A 23,294-nucleotide genomic window follows, 5' to 3' on the forward strand; every position below is an offset into this window, starting at 1 on the left:
GGGTGGTGCAAAGATCACTCATGTTTGTGAGTAACAGATCCAGGATGTTAGAACCCCTAGTAGGGGTGTCTACCAGCTGGTCCAGGGCATTGGAGTTTGCAAAGTTCAAGAATCTCTGGGTGAGCACATTGGTACAGGTATATTTAGAACAATCTATTGATGGGTAGTTGAAATCTCCAAAACTCAGGGTGTTTGATAGCATATTGAAGAACTCCAGGAGATCCACGGTAGGCATTAGGGGTGTCCTGGTTCATGGAGGGGGTCCTATAACTGGCGATAATCTGAAGCAGAGTTTTACATGGAGAAGTTCTATGGACCCATTTAGATGTACTAATTTGGAGAAGTATTTGACTTTAATAAAATATGTATGTTCCAGGCTTACCAGCAGTGACATGAAAGGAGCATAGGATATCTCCCAGTGAGTTATTTGCCTACAAAAGTAAAAACTTACACATTGCAGACCTGAACAATATTGCCAATATAACTCTGGCCGTGAGTGAGTATTCCATGTGTGAGTTCACCATACATAAGGAATAGTAGCAAAACTTTTGGATTCTTTGCACAGCAGCATATATTGTACCTCTGGCTTATAAACCATAAAGTGAAACACATGTAACAAAAGGATTTAATGTCTTACCAGATTAATGACCTGAGACACTGAACCTGAATAACATTTGCCATATATCTTCTGTATATCATCTATTGACTGGGAATGTAATATATGTTTGATTATTTGTCTTTCTGCATATCTGGACTACTGCTCATTATATTGTTTTGTTTTAATATTCTTTGTAGACAGCCACATTTGACCACGATTTAGAAGCGCACATCTGTAGAGTGCAAGGCAGGGATGTAAAAAGGCTACAAACACAGGTGAGTTGCTGATCCTAGTTTGATATACTGCTGCAATTGGAAAGGTAGTTTGCCAACTAATGGGTCATGATTCATTTTGACTATACACCACCTAATTCTTTATCTCATTTGGAGTGTGTGTGTGTGTGTGTGTGTGTGTGTGTGTGTGTGTGTGTGTGTGTGTGTGTTTGTGCAGCATATTACTGTGTATATATGTCAGCAGGTTAGAAAGTGTGAGTTAACTTAGTTATAAAATCTGGGGTAAGAGTATTTTGTATTTCTATACTAGCTGTTTTATTTTGGCTAAGTATACTGGTCAGTGGACAGGAAGGTAACCTGCATAATGACTGTACTAGTTAGTATTCATTGTCTTAGTTGTGGGCAGTACAGACAAAGCAACATGAACAGAAGAGAATGTGCATGTCAATACAAGAATTCCACTCAGTGTAGAAAAAAGGGATCCTAATACAACATCATTGTCAAAAATAGGAATCAGCGGAAACAGAAACCAGAGGTGAGGAGATGAGTAATAAATGCATGGAGTAATGGAAAATGGAAAAATCTGACAGAAGCTGACAGTTGATGAGGACAGTTAAAAAAGAGAATACTAAAATGAAATATTACAATAGACAGGAGACAAAAATGAAGGGTTTTAGTTTAGATGTGATTGTATAACGCAAAGTCAAAGAAGAATGTCAAACTTTCAAAAAGTGAATATTACTGCACAAGATTTGGAAGAGAGGAACATGTTTTAATTAATGCACCTCAGCACTGTTTAGTACTATAAGGAGGACACAGTGCAAATAAAAATGCTAAAGAAAAAATGCAGGAAGGAAAGGAAAGCATCTGGTTAGTTGGAATTTATTCATTATAGTAAATCAGTAGCAATCTTGTTTAGAAATGAACCAGAATCATCTCAGCCATTTAAAGATTACACCATTTAGGATTCTAATGAGATATTTAACGTGTTAAAGAACAGTACAAAACGTATACTTTAGCCAAGAAAGAAATATCTTGATTTAAGAACTTAATCATGGGAAACCAAATAAAATAAACTTGTGTCTCCCTGAGCTAAGGGAGAGCTTTTATAGTAAAATCACACAGTATAAGTGAAACAATTATTATTCAGTTTTAGCTGACTGACAGGAAAGATTAATACATGTTTTTGCAAGATCCTGCTGACAGTACATCCTTGTGCTTTCTTATCATAATGTTGACCATTCTAAACAGCTAAGCTTTATTTCTGTATAGCTGAACTAAGCATGAGAATATGCTTATGTCAGAAGAAATAATATTCTAAGTCACATTGACCTAGACTCGATTTTAATTCAAGATGGATTCCCCTATTGATTTGTTTTCTTATTTAAAAAAAAATAGTTTCTTTACAAATGATAGGACAGACTCTGAGTTAATAAATATTTAAAGTAATATTAGAATTGCTTAAGGAGGAAAAAAACTAAAAGAATGTTGTGTGTCTTTTGCTTGTTGTTGTTTGTCTTTTCGGCTTTTCCCGGTTAGGGGTCGCCACAGCGGAACTCCGGTCCGCTAATGATTGGCAGTCGATTTTTATGGTGCCGAGTTGCCAGCCCAACGCCCAACCTTCAGCAAAGTCACACCCATTCACGCATGTCTTTCGGAGGCCACTTGACCATGGGGAGGACATGCAGCCTCTACACAGAAAGCACTCCAGCTGAGAATCGAACAGGAGAACCTCTTGCTGTGAGGCAACAACGCTACCGCTGTACCACCGTGGATCAATGTGTGTCTTTTGCTATGTATAAATATACATGTTAAATGAGGTAATTGAGGGATATTATTAATGAAATACAATGCCAACTATGAGGGTAGGACATTAACAGGGGCTATAGAGAAACACTCTCTGTATTGTGAAGGTTTTAGGTATGCAAGGGTAAGAGAAAGAATGGCTTACTTGAGCAATATCAACAGCAGAGAAAGGTCAGTGGTTGTATTTTCCTTATTTTTGTACATTTGTCTAGAACTTTTACAGGTACACTGCAGTAAAAAAATCCTACACTACTCGAGGCAAAGGTAAAAAAAAAAAGCAAAATGAAATAAAATTGGAAAAACATTTACTATCAGATGAAGGAACATTTATGCAATAACTGAAAGTTCAAATACAAAACAATGAAAAATCCTTTAGATTGTTCAATGCCAGATGGTGAATGGTAGAGTTTTCCAAAGACTCCATTGCAGATTACATCATTCATGATATCTAATTTTTATTAAAGTGTTGCTGAATTATTTCTAAGCAAAGCATGCATGGGTTTGGCATAATGGTTAAGGTTTTCACCTCATAGACACAAGGTACAGGGTCTGATTCTAACTTCAGGTTATTGGGTAAACCTTAAAAAGGCCCTTCAGTGGAGTTAGCTTAGTATTCTCTTATGAACCTATTCAGTTTCCATGATGATATTAAAGTGTGTGTTCTTCAGGTATGCACCTATAAACAAATAATTCAATTTCATTCTCCACTACAAAGCAACAGTCTAGTTTTCTCAAATATTAAACTAAGTGCTTACGAATCATAGTACAGTATTTCCTATCTCCTGCAGGCTGTTGAGGGGAGATCTATGGCTGGCATACAAGGCATTGTCAGACCCCACTCTGATGGACCTCCTACATATTTGCGAAACAAACAATACCAGAATTACCTGTTCTAAAGATGTAAATCTTGCCTGTGATATAAATAGGAACTGCTGGAGAGGCAGGTATGCATCCCAAAGATCCATGTGAAGCAGAGTTTCTCCCTAACAGAATTCAAGTCTAACTTGGACAATTGGATGGGGTACAGGAAATTCATCACTGGCTTGGCACCTGTGTCTCTAATAGACACAGGCAACTTGTAAATGGTTAATCTCCCAAGCTTCTGCTTACACTTATCAAGGTTAACAGAACTTGGTAGAGATTTGGGATGCATAGCTAATCTTAAAAAGGCCCCTGTGGTTCTTCTACTAGTAAACACTTATGAACCTATAATTTATGGAAGCAATATTTTCAAATATTCCTGAGACATTATGAGTCCACTTCACATACTCATGCTGACCTGATGCTAAAAGTTGTGTACTAACCAAAATTTCCTTAATTGAAAAGTACGTTGAATCCATCACATAGCCTAGTGAAAGCTACTGATCGCAAGGCTAAGAGCCAGATGAAAAGGTTTGCTAAGTATAATGAATTATGTCACAATTTAAAGGTAGGTTATTACTTTTTGTTAAACAGTCAATAAATAACATATATATGCACTGTATTATTGTGCTGAGCCATAATAGAATATAAATAAATTAAATTGTTTTCACTGTATCTTGAAATGGATACCTGCAAGTTACTTTTTTTGTAAGAAAGTACTAACTCAGAACTACACTATGTCCTAAAAATCTACATGCAGTGAAATTTGAACAGATGGAAAACCAGCAATATGTTCAAAAGTGATGGCTAATGAAATTACATACATGGTAAATACTGTTTTTATTTGATCAACTACAACTGACATTTAAAATCTATAGTATAACTTGCAAGTAGATCTCTCTCATGTAATAACATCTGACATGCATTCTGTTCTTCTCATTTGACTAAGAACAAATGAATTAAAATAAAACCTATAACTTAAATGTATGGTATCATTTGAAACTACTAAGGTGTAAAGGAATAAGAATTTTAAAATATACTTTCTAGTGAAGGTGAAACTATGGCCTGTATTCATAGTCAGGGCTTTGCATTATTATGCAAATCATGGATTTTCAAGATGAATACATAAATCTGGAGGCCTTTTTTACAAACACTCTTCCGTATCATAAAAGTGCAGTATGCTTAAGGCATAAGCAATAGGGGAAGCTGCAACACAGATAAGAGGCATTGCACATTTGCATATCAGTAGGATTCATAGAAATGAATCCATAATGAGCTCATCTGCATACCAAGCATGGAAATTATCCTGAATTTATGTCAGTAAATAGCAATTTAACAGGAGAATACAAAGTTGCTAGGGGAAGGGAAAATGTTTCATTAGGTGTCAGGAATGTGCTTTTGCAGTCATGGGAAGACTACTGAAGCGGTTGTCGGGGAAATGTTTCACTTGGAGTTAGTGAAGTGCTTGTGCATACATGGGCAGGCTACTGAAGGGGTCATTGGGGAAAATGTTTCATTTAGAGTCAGTGAAGTGGTTATATATACATGGGAAAATTACTGAAAGGATTGTTGGGGGAAATGTTTTATTTGAAGTCAGATAAGTGCTTGTGCATATATGGTCTGACTACTGAAGGGATCTTTGGGAGAAATGTTTCATTTGGTGCCTGGGACATGCTTGTGCATGCATGGGCAAACTACTGAAGGGATTGTTGGGGGAAATCTTTTATGTGGTGTCAGGGATGTACTTGTGTATACATGGGCAGACTGCTGATGTGCTTGTGCATACATAGGCAGACTACTGATGTGCTTGTTCATACAAGGGCAGACTACTGAAGTGATCAGTGTGAAAATGTTTCATTTTGGTGTTTGTGCATACATTGGCAAATTGATGAAGAGGTCAGTGGGGATATGTTTCATATTAGTGCTTGTGCTTATTTGGACATACTGCTGAAGGAATGAGAGTAAGAAGTTTTTCATTTTGGTGCTTGTGCATACTTGTACATACTGCTGAAGGTATCAGTGGGAACATGTTTAATTTTGGTGCTTTTGCATACTTAGACATACTTCTGAAAGGATGGTATGGGGAAATATTTGATTTTGGTGCTTCTGCATACTTGGACATGCAGCTGAAGGGATCAGTGGATGAAGTTTTTCATTTGGTGCCTGTGCAGTCTTGGATACTTGGAGATTGGTGGGAGAGATGTTTGATTTTGTGCTTGTGCATACTTGGACATACTACTGAATGGGTCAATGGGGAGATGTTTCATTTTGGTGGTTGTGCCTACTTGGGCAAACTGATGAATATGTCAATAGGGATATGTTTCCTGTTAGTATTCATGCATAATTGGACATACTGCTGAAGGAATCAGTGGGAAAAGTGCTTAATTTTTATACTTGCAAATACTTGCACATACTGCCGAAGGGATCAGTGGGAAATGTTTGATTTGGGTGCTTTTGCATACTTGGACATACTGTTGAAAGGATGGGAATGGCCAGAATGTTTGATTTTGGAGCTTGTGCATATTTGGACATGCTGCTGAGGGGATTGTGTTTCATTTTCATGCGTACAATCTTGGAAACACTGCTGTAGGGATTGGTGGGGTAAGTGTTTACTTTTTTTTTGCTTGACATGCTGCTGAAGAGATTGGTGGGAGAAATGTTTCATTTTGGTGTTTGTGCATACTGGCACATACTGCTGAAGGGATCAGTGGGAAAATATTTAATTTTGGTGCTTTTGCATACTTGGACATACTGCTGAACGGATGGGATGGGGAAATGTTTGACTTTTGTGCTTGTGCATACTTGGATATACTGCTGAAGGGATCAGTGGGGAAATTGATTCATTTTAGTGCTTGTGCATACTTGGAGATACTGCTGAAGGGATCAATGGGGGAAATGTTTCATTTTGGTGTGTCTGTATAGTTGGACATATTGCTGAAAGGATGGGTGGGGAAATATTTCATTTTTGGTGCTTGTGCATTCCTGAGCAAACTGCTGAAGGGATTGTTGATGAACTGTTTCATTTAGGTGCTTCTGCATACCAGGGGAGACTGCTGAAGTGATTGGTGGTGAAATGTTTCACTTTGGTGCTTCTGTATACTTGGACATACTTCTGAAGGGATCAGTGGGGAAGTGTTTCATTTTGGTGTTTGTACATATTTGGACAGACTACTGAATGGGTCAGTGGGGTAATATTTCATACAGCTGCTTGTGTGTACTTGGGGAAACTGCTGAAGAGATCAGTGGGGATATATTTCATGTTTGCGTTTGTGCATACTTGGTCATAGTAGTGAAGGAATCTGTAGGGAAATGTTTCATTTTGGTGCTTTTACATTATTGGACATACTGCTGAAGGGATTAGTGGGGGGTGTTTAATTTTGGTTCTTGGACATACTGCTGAAAGGATTGGTGGGGAAAAGTTTAATTTTGCTGCTTGTGCATACTTGGGAAAACTGCTGAAGGGATTGGTGGTGAAATGTTTCATTTTGGTGCTTGTGCATACTTGGGCAAACTGCTGAAGGGATTGGTGATGAAATGTTTCATTGTGGTGCTTGTGCAAAACTGAACATATTGCTCAACAGATCATTGATGGCAATATTTCATTTTAGTGCTTGTGCATAGTTGGACACACTGCTGAAGGGGTCAGTGGGGAAATATTTCATGTTGGCCCTTGTGCATACTTGGAAATACTGCTGAGGGGGTTGGTAGGGGAATGTTTCATTTTGGTGCTTGTGCATACTAGGACGTACTGCTGAAGGGATGAGTGGGGGAAGTGTTTCATTTTAGTGCTTGCCCATACTTGGAGACAGTGCTGAAGGGATCAGTATGGGAAGTGTTAAATTTTGCTGCTCGTGGATATTTGGACATACTGCTGAAGGGATCGGTGGGGAAGTGTTTCATTTTGATGCATAATCATACCATTGAAGGAATCAGTTGGGGAAGCATTTTGTTTTGGTGCTTGCACATGCTTGGACATACTTCTGAAGGGATCAGTGGGGGAAGGTGTCTATATTATGTTATCGAACATTTATAAGTTCAAATATCATATGGTCATCACCATATGATCGAACTCGTAAATGTTCGCAAACGTAATAAAAAACAAAACAAAAAACAAAAATTAACTCCCAAACATCTTAAGTAGGGGGCAAGTCCCCTTGCACCCACCACACCCCCGCTACTTAAATATACCAACTCAGAGATTGCACTACAGTGCAGAAAAGGGGAATCTTCCTATTCTGCATTGTAATGGAGATCTCCATTGATACACTCGCACACAGAAAAATTTAAACATATGGTGCTGACCATATGACGTTCAATTTTTTCGCTGTGCAATAATGTGGTATAGATCCAGGGGAAGTGTTTAGTTTCAGTGCTTGAGCATTCTTGGACACACTGCTGAAGGGATAAGTGGGAGAAGTATTTAATTTTTATTCCTGTGCATAGTTGGACATACTGCTGAAGGGATCAGTGGAGATATGTTTCATTTTGGTTTCAGGGACATGTTTATGCATACATGGGTGGATGACTGAAGGGCTCATTGGGAGAAATGTTTCTTTTAATGTCAGGGATGTGCTTATTCATGCATGAGCAGACTACTGAAGGGGTCGGTGGGGAAATGTTTCATTCTGCTGCTTGTGTATACTTGGCAAACTGAAGAGATAAGTGGAGATATATTTCATGTTTGTGTTTTTGCATACTTGGACAAAGTACTGAAGGAATCTGTAGGGAAATGTTTAATTTTGTTGCTTTTGCATATTTGGACAAACTGCTGAAGGAATCTGTGGGGAAAGTGTCTCATTTTGTTTCTTGTGTATACTTGGATATATTGCTGAAGGGATGGGTCATGAAATGTTTCATTTTGGTGCTTGTGCACACTTGGGCAAACTGCTGAGGGGATCGGTGGTGGAAGTGTTTCATTTTAGTGCTTGTGTATACTTGGACATATTGCTGAAGGAATGAGTGGGGAGATGTTTCATTTTGGTGCTTGTGCATACTTGGGCATACTACTGAAGGGGTTGTTGGGGAAATGTTTCATTCTGCTGCTGGTGTGTACTTGGGGAAAGTGCTGAAGAGATCAGTGGGGATCTGTTTCATGTTTGTGTTTGTGCATACTTGGCCAGAGTACTGAAGGAATTTGTAGGGAAATGTTTCATTTTTGTGTTTGCGCATACTTGGACTTAGTGCTGAAGACATGAGTGGGGAAATTTTAATTTTGGTGCTTGTGCATACTTGGAAAACTGCTGAAGGGATCAGTGAGGGAAGTGTTTCATTTTGGTGCTTGGGTATACTTGGACATATTCCTGAAGGGATGGTTGGGGAAATGTTTCATTGTGGTGCTTGTGCATACTTGGGCAAACCGCTGAAGGGATTGGTGGTGAAATTTTTCATTTTGGTGCTTCTGCATACCTGGGAAAACTACTGAAGGGATTGTTGGTGAAATGTTTCATTTTGGTGCTTGTGCATACTTGGGCAAACTGCTGAAGGGATTGGTGGTGAAATGTTTCATTTTGGTGCTTGTGCATACTTGAACATACTGCTGAATGGATCAGTGAGGGAGGTGTTTCATTGTAGTGTTTGTGCATATTTGGACAAACTGCTGAAGGGATCAGTGGGGAAAGTATTTCATTTTAGTTCTTGTGCATATTTGGAAACACTGCTGAGGGGATTGGTGGGGAAATGTTTCATCTTGGAGCTTGGACATATTGCTGAAGAGACTGATGGGGAAATGTTTCATTTTGGTACTTGTGCATACTTGGACATAATGCTGAAGGGTCAGTTGTGGAAGCTTTTCATTTTGGTGCTTGTGGATACTTGGATATACTGCTGAAGGGATCACTGTGGAAGCGTTTAATTTTAGTGCTTCTGCATACGTGGACACACTGCTGAATGGATCGGTGCAGGAAGTAGTAAATTTTGCTGCTTGTGCATACTTAAACACACTGCTGTAGGGATCAGTGGTTGAAGTGTTTCATGTTTATGCGTGTGGATTCTTGGACATACTGCTGAAAGGATCAATGGGGGAAGTGTTTAATTTTGGTTCCTGTTCATACTTGGTCAAACTGCTCAAGGGATCAGTGGAGAAAGTGTTTCATTTTAGTGCTTGTACATACTTGGACACATTGCTGAAGGGATCAGTGGGGGAAGTGTTTCATTTTAGTATTTGTATAAACTTGGATATTGTACTGAGGGGATTGCTCAGGGAAATGTTTAATTTTGGAGCTTCTGCATACTTGGACAGACTGCAGATGTGATTGCTGGGCAAAATAATTTATTTTGTGTTATTTTTATGCTTTTGCATGCTTAGAAAAACTGCTTAAGGTGTTTCTGGGGGAATAATTCATTTGTTTACCAGTTAACTGCTTGTACGTACTTGGACAAATGACTGAAGGGATGGCTTGAGGCAAGTTCATGGATTGCAACTCTGATATGAAAGGCAAAGCACCACATTTAACAAGGGATGTGTGTAATGCACAGATACTGGACTAGGAATTACAAGAACACCTCATTAGCATATGCTGCTTTACAAAATTTCTTATTATATCGCATTAGTGTAAATGCATCTCACCTTTGCTGAACTCATTCAGTAAACATCAGGGATAACCCTATTGCATTTGTGCATGTGACTGTGAATAGCAGTTTATGTATTTAAATTTACAAAAGTTGAAAGGATAAATAAAAACCTTTTAAACTGCTCAAGTATAGATCACATGGCAGTATTAACTTTTTGACCTGAAATACCCTAAAATCGCCCAAAGACCATTTTTATATGGAGAGCATCCTGCAGCATCCACAGCACCCTTACTTATATATACATATTACAAGATTGCACTTACTGAGAGAAAGAACAAATTGCATTCCAAAGAGCATTTTCCATTCTACTCTTTCTCTACGTCGCATGTTGCCAATTCATAGATTAACACTGTAGGCAATTAGTAGTAAAAGTACTCCTGCATAAGATTGTCAAATTCTAGCCTACCATTTTTATGCTGGACCCCATCTCAATCCCAGATTCAGCATTTCCTCACAGAGACCACTAGCTGATATATATGCTGGTGTCTAGGAGTGAGGTGTACCACTACACATCAGATCTCCTGGCTTACATGCCACATGTAATTGCCACAACCCTTTTCCAACTGCATCCTGCAGTATCCCAGTTTTTTTTGGTGGAGTCAGCAATGCAACTATTGTAGCCATTCCTTCACCTCAGAGATGGGTGAGCAAGTGCTGACTGCTCACTCCCAACATGTCCAGCCTAATTCCAACAATCAGAGCTGCTGACTGAACTCAGCTTGTTTAGATCAGAGTCAGGCCTTTAACCCTGACTGTTCACCCCCACCCTGCCCATCCCTTTCAGCAATCAGATCTGCTGACTGAACTCAGGTTGTTTGGGGAAAAGTCAAGCCTTTATCCTTAATTACTCACTCCCACCCTGTAACAACCAGAACTGCTGACTGAACTCAGGTTGTTGGGGCAGACACAGGACTTTAACCCTCTTTCCCACAGGGCTGGGGACAAGATTTTATTTGTTTTGATTTGTTTTTTTAACAACCAAATATTCTGTTTTCTCAGAACCTGTCTGATCTTAGATTTACAAGTCATGTAGTCATCTCTCCATGTTTGCACTTTGCAATATATTTATCGTAGTATTAGTTTTATAAAATAATCCATCCTTTGCAGTCCTCATTCTAGTCATATGTTCAGATACTCAAATTTGCCAATATTGATTTATAATAAGTTTGCTTTATTGTGCTTTTTGTATATAGCCATCATTGTTTCGGTAAGCACCTATTTAAAAAGCTGTTTGCAATTAATAATGAGAATGCAGAACACTACTTAAGTATAATGCAATTCATACTGTAAATGCCTATCTAAAATGGTAAGGATGATTTGAAAGGTTAAATACTTTAATTTGTACTTTAAATATCTAAATGGAATTCTGGGTGTTATAAAATGTCTGCAGCCAAAAATAATTCCCCACTCTGAAGCCTGTCATAATATAACCTGATGTAATATGGCGTAACATGACATGACAACATTTAGGATATACCACGACGTAAGCATGCAGAAATGTAAACTGTTCATAGTGCTGTATATGTGTTTGTCAAAAAAATAGAAATGTATTATATTGTTTTTAACAAGTAATGCAATTTGAAAAAAAGAACTTTTAATAATTTAAATAAAGTTCATTTCTCATTAAGTATTGGTTTACTTGTTTACACAGTGGGCACTGAAAGTCTTTAACTGGAACAGTGTTTCATAACCCTGATAATGATTGTCCCTGCCCATCTCCATGATAGGCACCCATTGAAAACATAAGTATAACCGTCAGAATAATGAAACTTTATGTGTGTTCTGTGAGAATGTACACTACCTCTGAAATTTTACTGTCTTAGACAATTCCCCCTTATATGAGGTACAGCAGTTTTGGAGCTAGTATATATAATTAGGGTGGGGATGGGAGTGCATGGGGAGAAAGTTGGCATTGCATTAGAGATTGCGATCAGCAGATTGCTCCCCCAACACTTTGTTCTTGGGGGTCCCCTCTTGCCTAATCTAGCTACCCAACTGCACTAGACTAAGATATATGGAATATCATGACAAGAATTGGACCAGCCAACCAGCTTTCAAATATTTAGGGCACTTTCTACATGCCTTAGCCACTGCACAGGATAAAGAAGGCAAGATGAAGTAAGTAGCTAGGGTGCCAAATGTTCAGAACTTTCTTGCTGCCAAAGTGCATGCTCCTGTGTGGGCTTTGACTGATCAATAGTTGGTTAACAGTTTTCCATGGCTTTTTAGATAAGTACCCCATTGTGGATTACCTTCCACTTCATCAATTTTTGTGAAGAAAATAGTTTTTTCTGTCAGAAATATATTCTTGAGACAATTTTGGGTCATTCTAGTAATGTCAATAAAAGTTTTACCTCACTTTCTTACATTTTGTATTTTGGTTCCCTGAGGGGAATCCCTTGGAAATGTTCCTCTTTTCTTTTCTTTTTGTTTCTTTTTTCTTTTCTTTTTTTTTTTGAGAAAAAAAATACTTTATCCTTTAGTGTTATGGCTAGGGGCTAGGACTGGTAATTTTGGGAGATATCATAAAAATACTCCTAAACCTAATTTTCCTGTCAGAGTGTTTTACTGACTCTCCTAAGCTGTGTTAACTGCTTGTCAGACAACTTTCCCAGAAGGCATTTGGCTCTGTGTCTCAGTGGGGCACCCTTATAAATTATATTTTTGTGAAAAAATGTGTGGTGATTCTGTAAAATAGTGGTGTAAGTCACTGGAGCTACTATGTTTAGTGCTGAGCCACAGCAAAAGAAACGCTACACAGGAAACTTCAGTTTTCACTCTGATGTCCTCTTAGCTTCAGCCACTAATGGGTGACTCTGCTGCAACCACTATTTGTTATTCGGACCAGTTAGCATTTTCTCTTGTTCCCTCTGATGTTACTCCTCAGGATGCCACTAAGGACCAAGAGACAGTCATGTTCACTGTGGCTGTTAAGTTGCCTTTTTTGGGTAAGGGAGAATCATTGTTGCTGGCATCAGAGAAGGGACCAGAAGATGGTCCTTCACTATACCCCTCTGAATGAATGTCATTATAAAGGGTTACTTTTTGTAGTAAGATTTACTACTAAGAGCATTAAAGTATAACTTTCAAATGATTAATTGAGTGTGAACTTATCACACCCAATAATTATCAAAAGAAGTGTTTTTTTAAATATGGGGATGCACCCCCATACGCCTGACTTTTATAACCATACTCTGGGTTGCACAGTGAAAGATCACACATACAGTTGTTTAGTGTAAACCCATTAGGTTTCCAAAATGCTTCCTAATGGATTATCAAGCAGATTTATATAACCATATTCCAGGTCACGTAGTGAATGGTCAAATAATTTGTTTTGCTTTTTTTTAATTTATATATTGACATTTGATTATCAGGAAAGTCCAACTAGGTAGGAGCCCATTTTCAGTGGAGGCTCAGGGAGAAAAGATTCAAATGATTACAAAACATTTTAAAAACAATAATTTTACAATCTTCAAAAATAATACAAAAAACATCCACAGTTTAAATATGTATGCCAAATTTGACATAGTATGAAAACATTGATTAAGAATAGATACAAGTAATATGACAATCATTTAATATTTAGAGAAGTTTAGCCAGTTTATAGGGAAACTAGAGGTAAGTTAATATAATACAAAAAGGAATTGTAATAGGAAGTAAGAAAAAAAAAAGCAGACATATATTTTGAGAGAAAGCCAGGGTAGAAAATTTGATAGAAGTAAGGAAGTGAGTGAAGAAAGAAGGGTAAAAAAGTATAAGGTATGAACAGGTATTTGTTCACATTTAGAGATTCAGTTTATCCACATACTGAGCAAAACCAGAGGCAGTTTTTGGTTAAGAAGTCTTTCAGAATGGTTTTGAAGGATATGAGGGAGAGTATTGACCTGATAGATACAGGTAAGGCGTTCCAGGCCTTAACAACATGGTATGAGTACAGATAATGCCAAGCAGATCTGATAAGTTTGTGGATAGACAGGAGATTTTGATCATAATGATTAACTGGGAACATAGTTCTGTAGAATGTTATTTAGTGCTGGGCAAGCAGATGGATGCTGGATAATTTTACAATTGATAATAAGCTGTGTATATATTAGTTGATGGGGTGTTCTAACCAATTTTGACTTTTTAGTGCTATACAGTGGTGGGGTCTGAAAGGAGTATTTGTTGCAAATTTAGCAGCTTTGTTATAACATTGTACATGTTATGATTTTTGTGATGCCTGAAGGTTAGTAAGGATGGGAGTGCCATCAAGAAATGTGGAGAAGATATAATTAGTGGCAAGTGTAGCTTTAGTTGTGTTAGTGAGAAAGTTTTTGGCTCTGTAAAGTGCCCCTAGTTTTTGAGAAGATTTTCTTATGCAATTTTGTATATGCAGGTCAAATTTAAGTTTATCATCCATAATAATTTGCTATGAGAAGTGACTTCAATGGTTGCATTATCAAGAAAGAGGACTTTAAATTTTGTTTTTCATGACAGAGGGATTTTGGGGGAAAAAGTAGTATTTTTTAGGGTTGGGTATAAGTTATAAGTTACAAAGCCATGTTTCCATGGCTGTTAAAGCTTCCCCAGTAATTGTTTGAGACATGCCATGTTGTCAGATGTGCAAATGAGTGTGGAGTCATCTCCTTACTTCATTAGGGAGGCTTGTTGTTTGGATGTATGAAGGGTGTTAGTGAGAATATTAAAGAGGAGGAAACCAAGGATAGACTTTGTGTTGCAACAGTGTTGACTGAGAGGTATGGAGACAAGCTGGAGTGCCATTTCAGTAGGTAGCTTTTGAACCACTGAATTATGGGCTGAGAAAGACCTAATGAGGACATTTGAAGTAGAAGTGTGCTGTGACAAACTTGTGATAAACTGCGTCAAAAGCTTTAGACAAATCTAGAAATAAGGAGGAGACCAGTTTGCCATTATCTCTAGCTTTATTGACAGTATCCATATAGGTTAGAAGTGCTGTGTTAGTACTATGGGAAGGATGGAAGCCATGTTGTGTGGGGGATAGGAGCTCTTCCTGCAGGAGATTATCAATTGCTTTTGAATAAAATTTTCAAGTACTTTGGAGAAAGAGGACAAGATTGCTAAAGGTCTGAAGTTAGTGATGTCTGTTGAATTTCCTCCTTCGTGGTGAAGGATAATGTGTTACTTTTTCCAGAGAGAGGGAATGTGGGATTCCCAGACTGGCCTATTTATAAGGGTAGAGATGAAGGAGCAATACTATTGGCTAAAGTACTTGCGTGGAAGATCATCACTGAAGCAGAACATGGTTTGAATTTGTTTCAGAGTAGTTTTGTATAGGATATGGGCACAGGTTTGAAGGTAAAAGTGGATGTGTTGATAAGTGGCTGTTGAGCAGGGTTAGTTTCAGAAGTTGGGGAATTCTTGGTTAGAGATGCTATACTGTCTATGGAATAAGAGTTGAATAGTATTGAGGTTTCAAGTGATGAATTACTGGGAAAGGGGGGTTGGGTTGATATTTTGGACAGGATACAAGATTTCTTTAATGGCTATCCAGAATTTTTTAGGGCTGTGTATAATATTATTCTGAAAGTTATTATCCCTAGTTAAGTTACTTACTACCACAATGCAAGATACTGTGGGTGAGGGGCTTTCTAGTCAGGCTTCCCAAACAGAATACTCAATACTCTGAGAATTCTCTTTGTAATATTTAAAATATAGTTTCCAAGAGGGCTGGCAGAATGACCTCGTCTGGTCTCTGTTTCTACATTCTCACAGTATTCTCCTTTGAAACTGTGACAGGAATTAGCACAGACAGCTACAATACACATCCAAATGTTTATGGCAGTGCGTGGGGCCTCCTCTCTTTTCACTGAGCTAATGGACAAAGGCTCTTCTCCAGACCCAGAGTCTCTGGTTCTATTCAGCACCGTGGTGTGCATTTTAGGGATTTAGCAGCTCATTTACATTTCCCTTATTTTTCCTTAAAGTTAACTTTTGCTGTGCCAGTATCCTCAAGCATCTGTACAAAATCAGTTTGAAGTACAAATGATATATAGTTATAATACAATTCTAACACAAGCATCTTGTATAAATCAGTTTGGTATTCAATGGACATATCATTCTTTACAAAGCTCCAGCTGGCTATGCTGGCACTTGCCCATATCATCACATACATATATGGGAAAATTACATTAAAAAAAGAGACTAATGAATAATGTTTCCTTTTTTTTTACTTATTAACTTCATTTGTTATACTGTTATTGACATTAGACAGCTATGGATATTTAATATTATTTCTTCAGTACTTTCTTGAGTATGTCTGTGATGTACTATGGAATATCTCTTTGTAACTTTTACTATGTCTGAGATGTACTATGGAATATTTCTTTGTAACTTTTACTATGTTTATTCCTGTTATGCTCTGCAACCTGGGCTGAGCCTGCAAATGTCCATTCTAGCCAGTGATCTACATTGGCAAACATGACTGTTGGAAGCAAAAGTAAATAAAACATTTTTGACCACTGTTTTATTAAGAAATAGTATATGTGTGTATATATATATATATATATATATATATATATATATATATATATATATATATATATAAGCTTTTATTGAGATCATTGCCACATAATAAACATCAATTATTTAAGTCTCATAATTATTTGAGGTTTATTACTTGTTTAGAGTTTTATTTATCACGTTACAAAATCATTTGCAAGATGGTAATGTCTTTTTAGAATGATAAATGTTTACTGAAGAATATAGTGTACTGTAGTCCATTCATTTTATATTTAGGATGTTTAAAAACAAAACTTCATTATGGTCTTTTGATACTTAAACCTGTAATTGTTTTTGATTGTTAAATTAGTTATTCATGTTGTCTTACTGTATGTTATGTGAAACTTGATACATATGCAAATATAGCAGAAAGTGAGAATGGAATATGGTCTGGATGCAGTGTGCATATCAGAATGAGCAATTAGCGAGATGGGTACTGTGATAGAACACTGGCACTAATGAGATTTGAATCCTGTCACTTCCAACCAAATGTCAAGTATGACACCACTATCATCAGTTGTTACAGGATAAAATAAACCAAACCAAAAATGTTTCATTGTGTTCTCATTGTGGTTTTCCTGGCAGCTTGAATATTTTGTGTGTGCCTTGTTACAGGATAACTGTCAATCAGTGCGCCATCTGGGTATATGATTGACAGGGGTTATGATTGGCTCTGCTTCATTGTTCATAATATGCCTGTTGGCCACCAGCGGGATGGTCTCTTTATTTAAAACTCTTGTTACTGGACTGGTTAAAGAAAAGAAAAGTGCACATAAGTCTAATTCAATAACCAATTCACCAAATGTAACCCAGTCACTAGAACATAAATGGAATAAGCACTGCTGTCCTGACTATGGGCTTCCAACATCCACACCCACAGTAGGACTGTGTACTGATCATTTACAGAGAGGAGTGTTTGGCTTAACAGCGCAGCTACCTTTCTTACTACAATGTCTATGAATCATTCTTCCCTTGACCAAGTTAACTGCTTTCACAGATACACACACACACACACACGCACACACACACACACACACACACACACACACACACACACACACACACACACACACACACTCAGAATTTTCTGCTTCCCCATAGCTTTTTTTTCTGACATAACAGTACTACTACTAGTTTAGATATAATCAGAGACCAAACAAACCAGCTGCCCAATTGCTCTTGATTTAGCCAAATATAAATTTAAAAACTTGATATTTTTTACTGGCAATGGACTAAAGTGACCAAATTAGAGACTGAAGCCACCAATTTATTATTCTACATAACTAAGTAATGATAGCCCTCTTCTCAAATACTAAACAACAATAAGACCAGCCATATCAAATCAAATTTTACTTAAACAATAAGGGAAACTGTGTTGATATAGAGTAAATATGCAAAGGGAAAAGCCAGGCACAGAGAAAGAAAACTGTCAGTCATACAGACAGAAATATTTAATGAAGAAATATAACTAAGCTTGGTTAATGTAATTGATTCTCACTTAAACTGATTTGCATTCTTATGTGCCATTACAATTTCATTCATGCACTCATTCATATATAAAACACCTCTGGGCTGAGTATTTTATAAGCCTAACCATTATGTGAATCCAAGAAGATATTAAAATTACACTGACTATAGAGATGCAAGTATTATTTCTGATAAGACTCGTAGTTAAAGCATAATTTGTACACCAAACATACTTGTAGTTAGTATGATACGTGGGAAGCAGTAGTCATGCGAACAAACACTGGGTTCTTGTTATAGCATTCCTCGCTTCCCTAGTAAGTTTGCATTGTTCAGAGTACTGCAGTACTATTTCCTGTAAGTTTCTACAGTGAAAGTACAGTGGAATTTTCAAATGCTGAGAATTATCCTTCAGGTTTTACCCTTGTTTTTCAGAGAAAAATCTTGTCATCAAACACTTCAAGCCTTCGTCATATAGTGTCTAGTGAGAACCTTGTGGGAAGGAATTCCAGTGCAACAGCAGAGTGGCTCAATACCAGGTCGAGAACTTTACCAGCAGAAAGAATTGGTTATTCTGGATCCATGATTCTCACAGAGGGTAACCCAGCCAAGGTTGGTTATATACCATAATAACAGAGACAACATAGAGAGTAAGAGGCAGAAAAGAGACACAAAAGGAGAGTGAAAGAGAAAGGAGTGTGTGTGTGTGTGTGTGTGTGTGTGTGTGTGTGTGTGTGTGTGTGTGTGTGTGTGTGTGTGTGTGCGTGCGCGTGCGCGCACGCATGTCTGGTTAAGCCTAAACAAGATGACATTTTCATAATACATTGTTTGCACTGCTGGGAGGATGCAGGAATATTCTTGCTGAAGAAAAATATTCAAAGAAAAAACTTGCCAGCTCTGACTTAACACTCCTTGCTGATGGTATCTGACACTTCATTAATGGCACATTTTGTATTTCTATATGCACTGAACCTGTATAGTCTGCACATGTTAAAAATATAACTGTGGAATTCCAGTTTGCTTTACATGTGTGAGTGTGCATGCATACACATAAGGGAGAGAGTGTGTGTGTGTGTGTGTGTGTATGTGTGTGTCTGTGTGCGCGCATGTGCATGCATGTTTGCATGTGTGTGTGTCTGTGCGCGCGTATGTGCATGTATGTTTGCATGTGTGTGTGTCTATGTGATTTTTTTCATCTAATTCATGTAGCTGTACAAAGCTATTGCCTGTGATGCTATGCTGTATTTTTACACTTCAAGTATTGTGTCCACATTCTGAAGTCACTTTTATATTTTTTGTGAAACCATTTTTTCTTTGTTCATTAGTTAGGAATGTATTGGTATAATTGACAATTTGGCTGAGCTACCTGTAGTATTGTTTCCTCCTTCCTTGGTTTTCTTTCTGCCAGTCCCACAGTCAATGTTTCAAGTTATGAAAAAGCATGTTTGACTAGCCCCCCCCCCCAACACTTGCACTTTTTGTCTCAAGAAACTTAATCCGTACCTCATCTGCCCTAGTGATCTGATCTAGGAAACAAATGCTTCTTTGTCACTATTAATGCTAATCATTATTAAGACATCCGGTCCATTTCCAACATTTCATAAATTGTGGATTGGTGGCATGCAATGATGTGTTTGTATGACTGTAGCAATGTACAAAGCATGCAGCTACACTCTGTTGTCAATTTTTTTAACTTTGGATCATGTGACAAGAACTGAAAGACAGTACCCATTTCTCTGAACCTAGACCTATACAGTGGGACGTGTACATTCCTTGTAGATGAAAATAATTTTCAGATCTGTGTCATGTATAGCAAGTGGAAAATAGAGAGCTGTGTTACTTGGATGGCTTAAGGTCATTTCTTAAAGCATATATTTTGTTTTACATTTAAGTAACTTTTAGTTTCCTAACAAAATATATCCCACTCCTATAGCTGGTATTATCCCTTCCTTCCTTCCCGATCGTGAGTGGGAGAAAAATTGTCAGACGTCAAATGAGAATTCCACAGTGCTCAGATATATCATAATTTGCAGTCAGTAGCAAACAAACCACTTGTGTTTCCATTTGTCTTTCCAACCTCATGGCATTACACACTGGTTACTGATGCTGGTCATACCTGCAAGTTCTGCGTAGCCACACACTTTTAAATAGTTGCCAACAGCAGGCTGTGGAGAGCTAAAATGAGATTTTTTAAACTTTAGGAATGCTGTTAAGAGTGTATTACAGAGCCACAAAGAAGCTCATCTTCCTTTCCTAATAAGTGTGTGACTATATGATAAACTTAATTTTCTCATAGCAGCCATAATGACATTTATTTTCTTGTACAGGTGCCACATCATGCGGGCCTGCCTCACAATAATTTCAGTGAAGAAACAGAGAAGAATGTGTGCTTCATTTCTCCAACTTCATCTCTGGAGAGTCCCTTACTTTCTTCTCCTGTAAGTAACTCTGACAAAAGATTTCACGGTACCATATCTTGAGATTTGCATATTTCAAAAAGATGGTTGAAGTTTAATTTGGAAGTTTATCTTGTCATTGGTATGTACTCTATGAATAAGTGAGGGTGTATGAAAAGCCATCATTATGTGTTCATATATAATCAAGTGATTCCCAGCCTAATAGCAAATGCATTGGGCAAGTCTGGTCATCAGCTTCAGTTATGTATTCAGTGCCTGGTGTAGCCAGTATCCATGACATTTTAAATATATTTTCAGTCCTTGATGTCTTATTTGTTCATATGCCTGCAAAACTGAAAGATTAACTGAAACTAGACACCTGTTTTCCCTGCACCTTGTACCCCAGCTAATTATATATACCAACACCAAGATCTCCCCATTATGGAGAAAGGAGCAATATCCTGATCTCTGCTGTGTCACGATCCCACAGACTATAGGTCCTCTTCTCTTTAACATTCAGTCTTTTAGTGCTCAAGTTTTTTTGGCTTGACCATGTGAGTGTTTGATTATTTGATAGGAAGCTAGGAAACAATATATATGTATGTATATATATGTGTGTGTATGTATGTATCTGTGTATATATATATATATATATATATATATATATATATATATATATATATATATATATATATCCCTAACACTGACATTCACAAACATTGATGCAAATTACATTGAGTTTTTCATTTCAAGCCTAAGTAACATTGAAAAAAAATTGAAACTACACTGGAAAAGGAAAAATCAATAAAATGGAAACATCAACTTTCTTTTTATGATAAAGAAAACTGAATAAATAAATAAATAAAACTTGATAATATCTTTGGATATACTTTATTTGCATAGTGATACTTGTGATACTGTTAGAGGAAGTTTTTTTTGTAAGGTAATGTGTAAGGTTGGGGTTGGGGTAGTGACATGGATAGGATTAGGTTTAGCAGATATGGTTAAGATGGACAGGAGGTCTTCATGCCCTTCCACCTCACTGCTTGTGTCTGTTAACCCTAACTCTTCTACCCCCCCCAACCCTACACATTGTCTTAGGAAAAAAACCTTTACCTATCAGTACCACTCCTCAAAATACTCGCAGATACAACTTCCCTTACCTACCTCTTACCTTAAGCCACAAACACCTTCACACATCACATGCATGCACACGCACACACACACACACAGACATACACACAGACACACAAGCACACACACACACACACACACACACACACACACACACACACACACACACACACACACACACACGCACTCACACACTCCTACCTTCAATGCCAAAGCTATCGGTGTATCTAAAATTTTCAGCATTAGAAAAAATATCCTCTTCTTTCATGCATCTATATCTCACACAGGACAGAAACCAAAAATTTTCCAATCATTACGTTTATGGCAGTCAGCAACAACTTTTTTTGATAAAACAAACAGTAGTTTTGTTTTGCTTTGCTGACTAAAAACACTATCAACAAAGTTAATTGTAACTACATATATAGATATACAGATATATTAAATAGGTATCTATTTGGATTAATTTACACAGGCACGTAGGCACACATAGGGTTGCCAGGTTTCTTTGCGGCTAAAACTGGACTAAAGTCATGCCCCTCGCATCACACATAACTCCACCCATTCCCACCCCCTCTCCCGCCCATGCCCCACCTATTTTGTGACATCACAGTGCCATCAGCTGATGGGACCACCCACTTTGATGACTTAAGCCGTACTTAAAGGGGAGAAAAGAACACAGGCGGCACTAATTGCACTGCTAGGCTGCTGCAGATGTAAGTACCAGTATTGATGAAAAGTGTCAATATGGTGCATTTTTCTCCAGTTATTTATTTTCTATGTTCCTAAACCTAATTATGGATGATCCATGGAGATAAAAGGTCAAAAAGGTCAAGAGCTAGCAGCCTGTGCACATGGTGGTAAATCTGATTAAAAAAATCAAAAAAAAATGTAAGCAGTTATCTTTGCTATTAAAAAATTGTAAGTTTTGATTTACCCCATAAGATCATTTAAGTCAATAACATCACTTTACTGCTCATTCAGAAATGATGATCTTAACATTCCCTTGCATTTTGAAAGTTCTGTCAAATACTGTTTGTACTGGGGCGTGGGACAGGTACTCAGTTGTTAAGATGTAACATATTTTCCGTTTCGTACTTCGGATTAGGAAGTTTCAGTCCTTGACTGCGCCTGTATTGGGTGGGGGTCAATTGAGCTAAGTGTTACTGCCCCCTAGTGTGATATTTCAGATGCTAGTACTTAAGATCTTGTACTGGGTCCGACTGACTTCCCACTCTTTTTCTTTACATGTCACATATGCAAAAAATGGGATAAAGGGGTTGTGGATGAATGGATTTCTAACAGGTGACATGTTTTATGTTACTTTCAAAGTATACGTCATAATCTCAGAAAAGCACACATACTTTAAAGAGTTTCATTAATGTTTTTCTATATCGCGCCAAAGTTGCGGGTTAAAACAGGTAACTTCCTACAACAATGCGCTCTAATACAAGTTTACGAAGATGCAGACTGGACCGCCGCTATGCAGTTGTAAAATGGCAATAAGACTGAATGAAAGATGACTCAAGCCTCTAGATCTAAGAAAGATGCACGTAGGAAAAGAAATCACATGCAGCTAGCACACTTGCCATTTTCTGAACATGGCACAGAGATAGTTTTATTTTTCGATGTGGTCCCTTGCGACAGAATTAAGTAAAAGCAAAATAATGTTGGGTAACTGCAAGTGCCCAAAAAGCAAGATGCACAATTTGTTTC

General features: G+C 37.6%; 1 protein-coding gene across 5 annotated transcripts in view; it reads left to right on the forward strand.

Annotated features, from left to right (window-relative positions):
• Positions 1-23,294, forward strand: part of ARHGAP9 (Rho GTPase activating protein 9) — a 1,328,608-nt gene that overhangs the window by 986,087 nt on the left and 319,227 nt on the right. For all 5 annotated transcript variants that reach the window (XM_044083613.1, XM_044083614.1, XM_044083615.1 and 2 more), the window contains 3 exons: positions 796-873; positions 18,487-18,663; positions 20,379-20,489. In XM_044083613.1, the coding sequence (XP_043939548.1) occupies positions 796-873; positions 18,487-18,663; positions 20,379-20,489 (366 nt within the window). The remainder of the gene's footprint in view (positions 1-795; positions 874-18,486; positions 18,664-20,378; positions 20,490-23,294) is intronic.

This window comes from Protopterus annectens, chromosome 9.part0, assembly GCF_019279795.1.
Source record: "Protopterus annectens isolate FY-2018-M chromosome 9.part0, PAN1.0, whole genome shotgun sequence".
In the NCBI taxonomy this organism is placed as follows: domain Eukaryota; kingdom Metazoa; phylum Chordata; order Ceratodontiformes; family Protopteridae; genus Protopterus; species Protopterus annectens.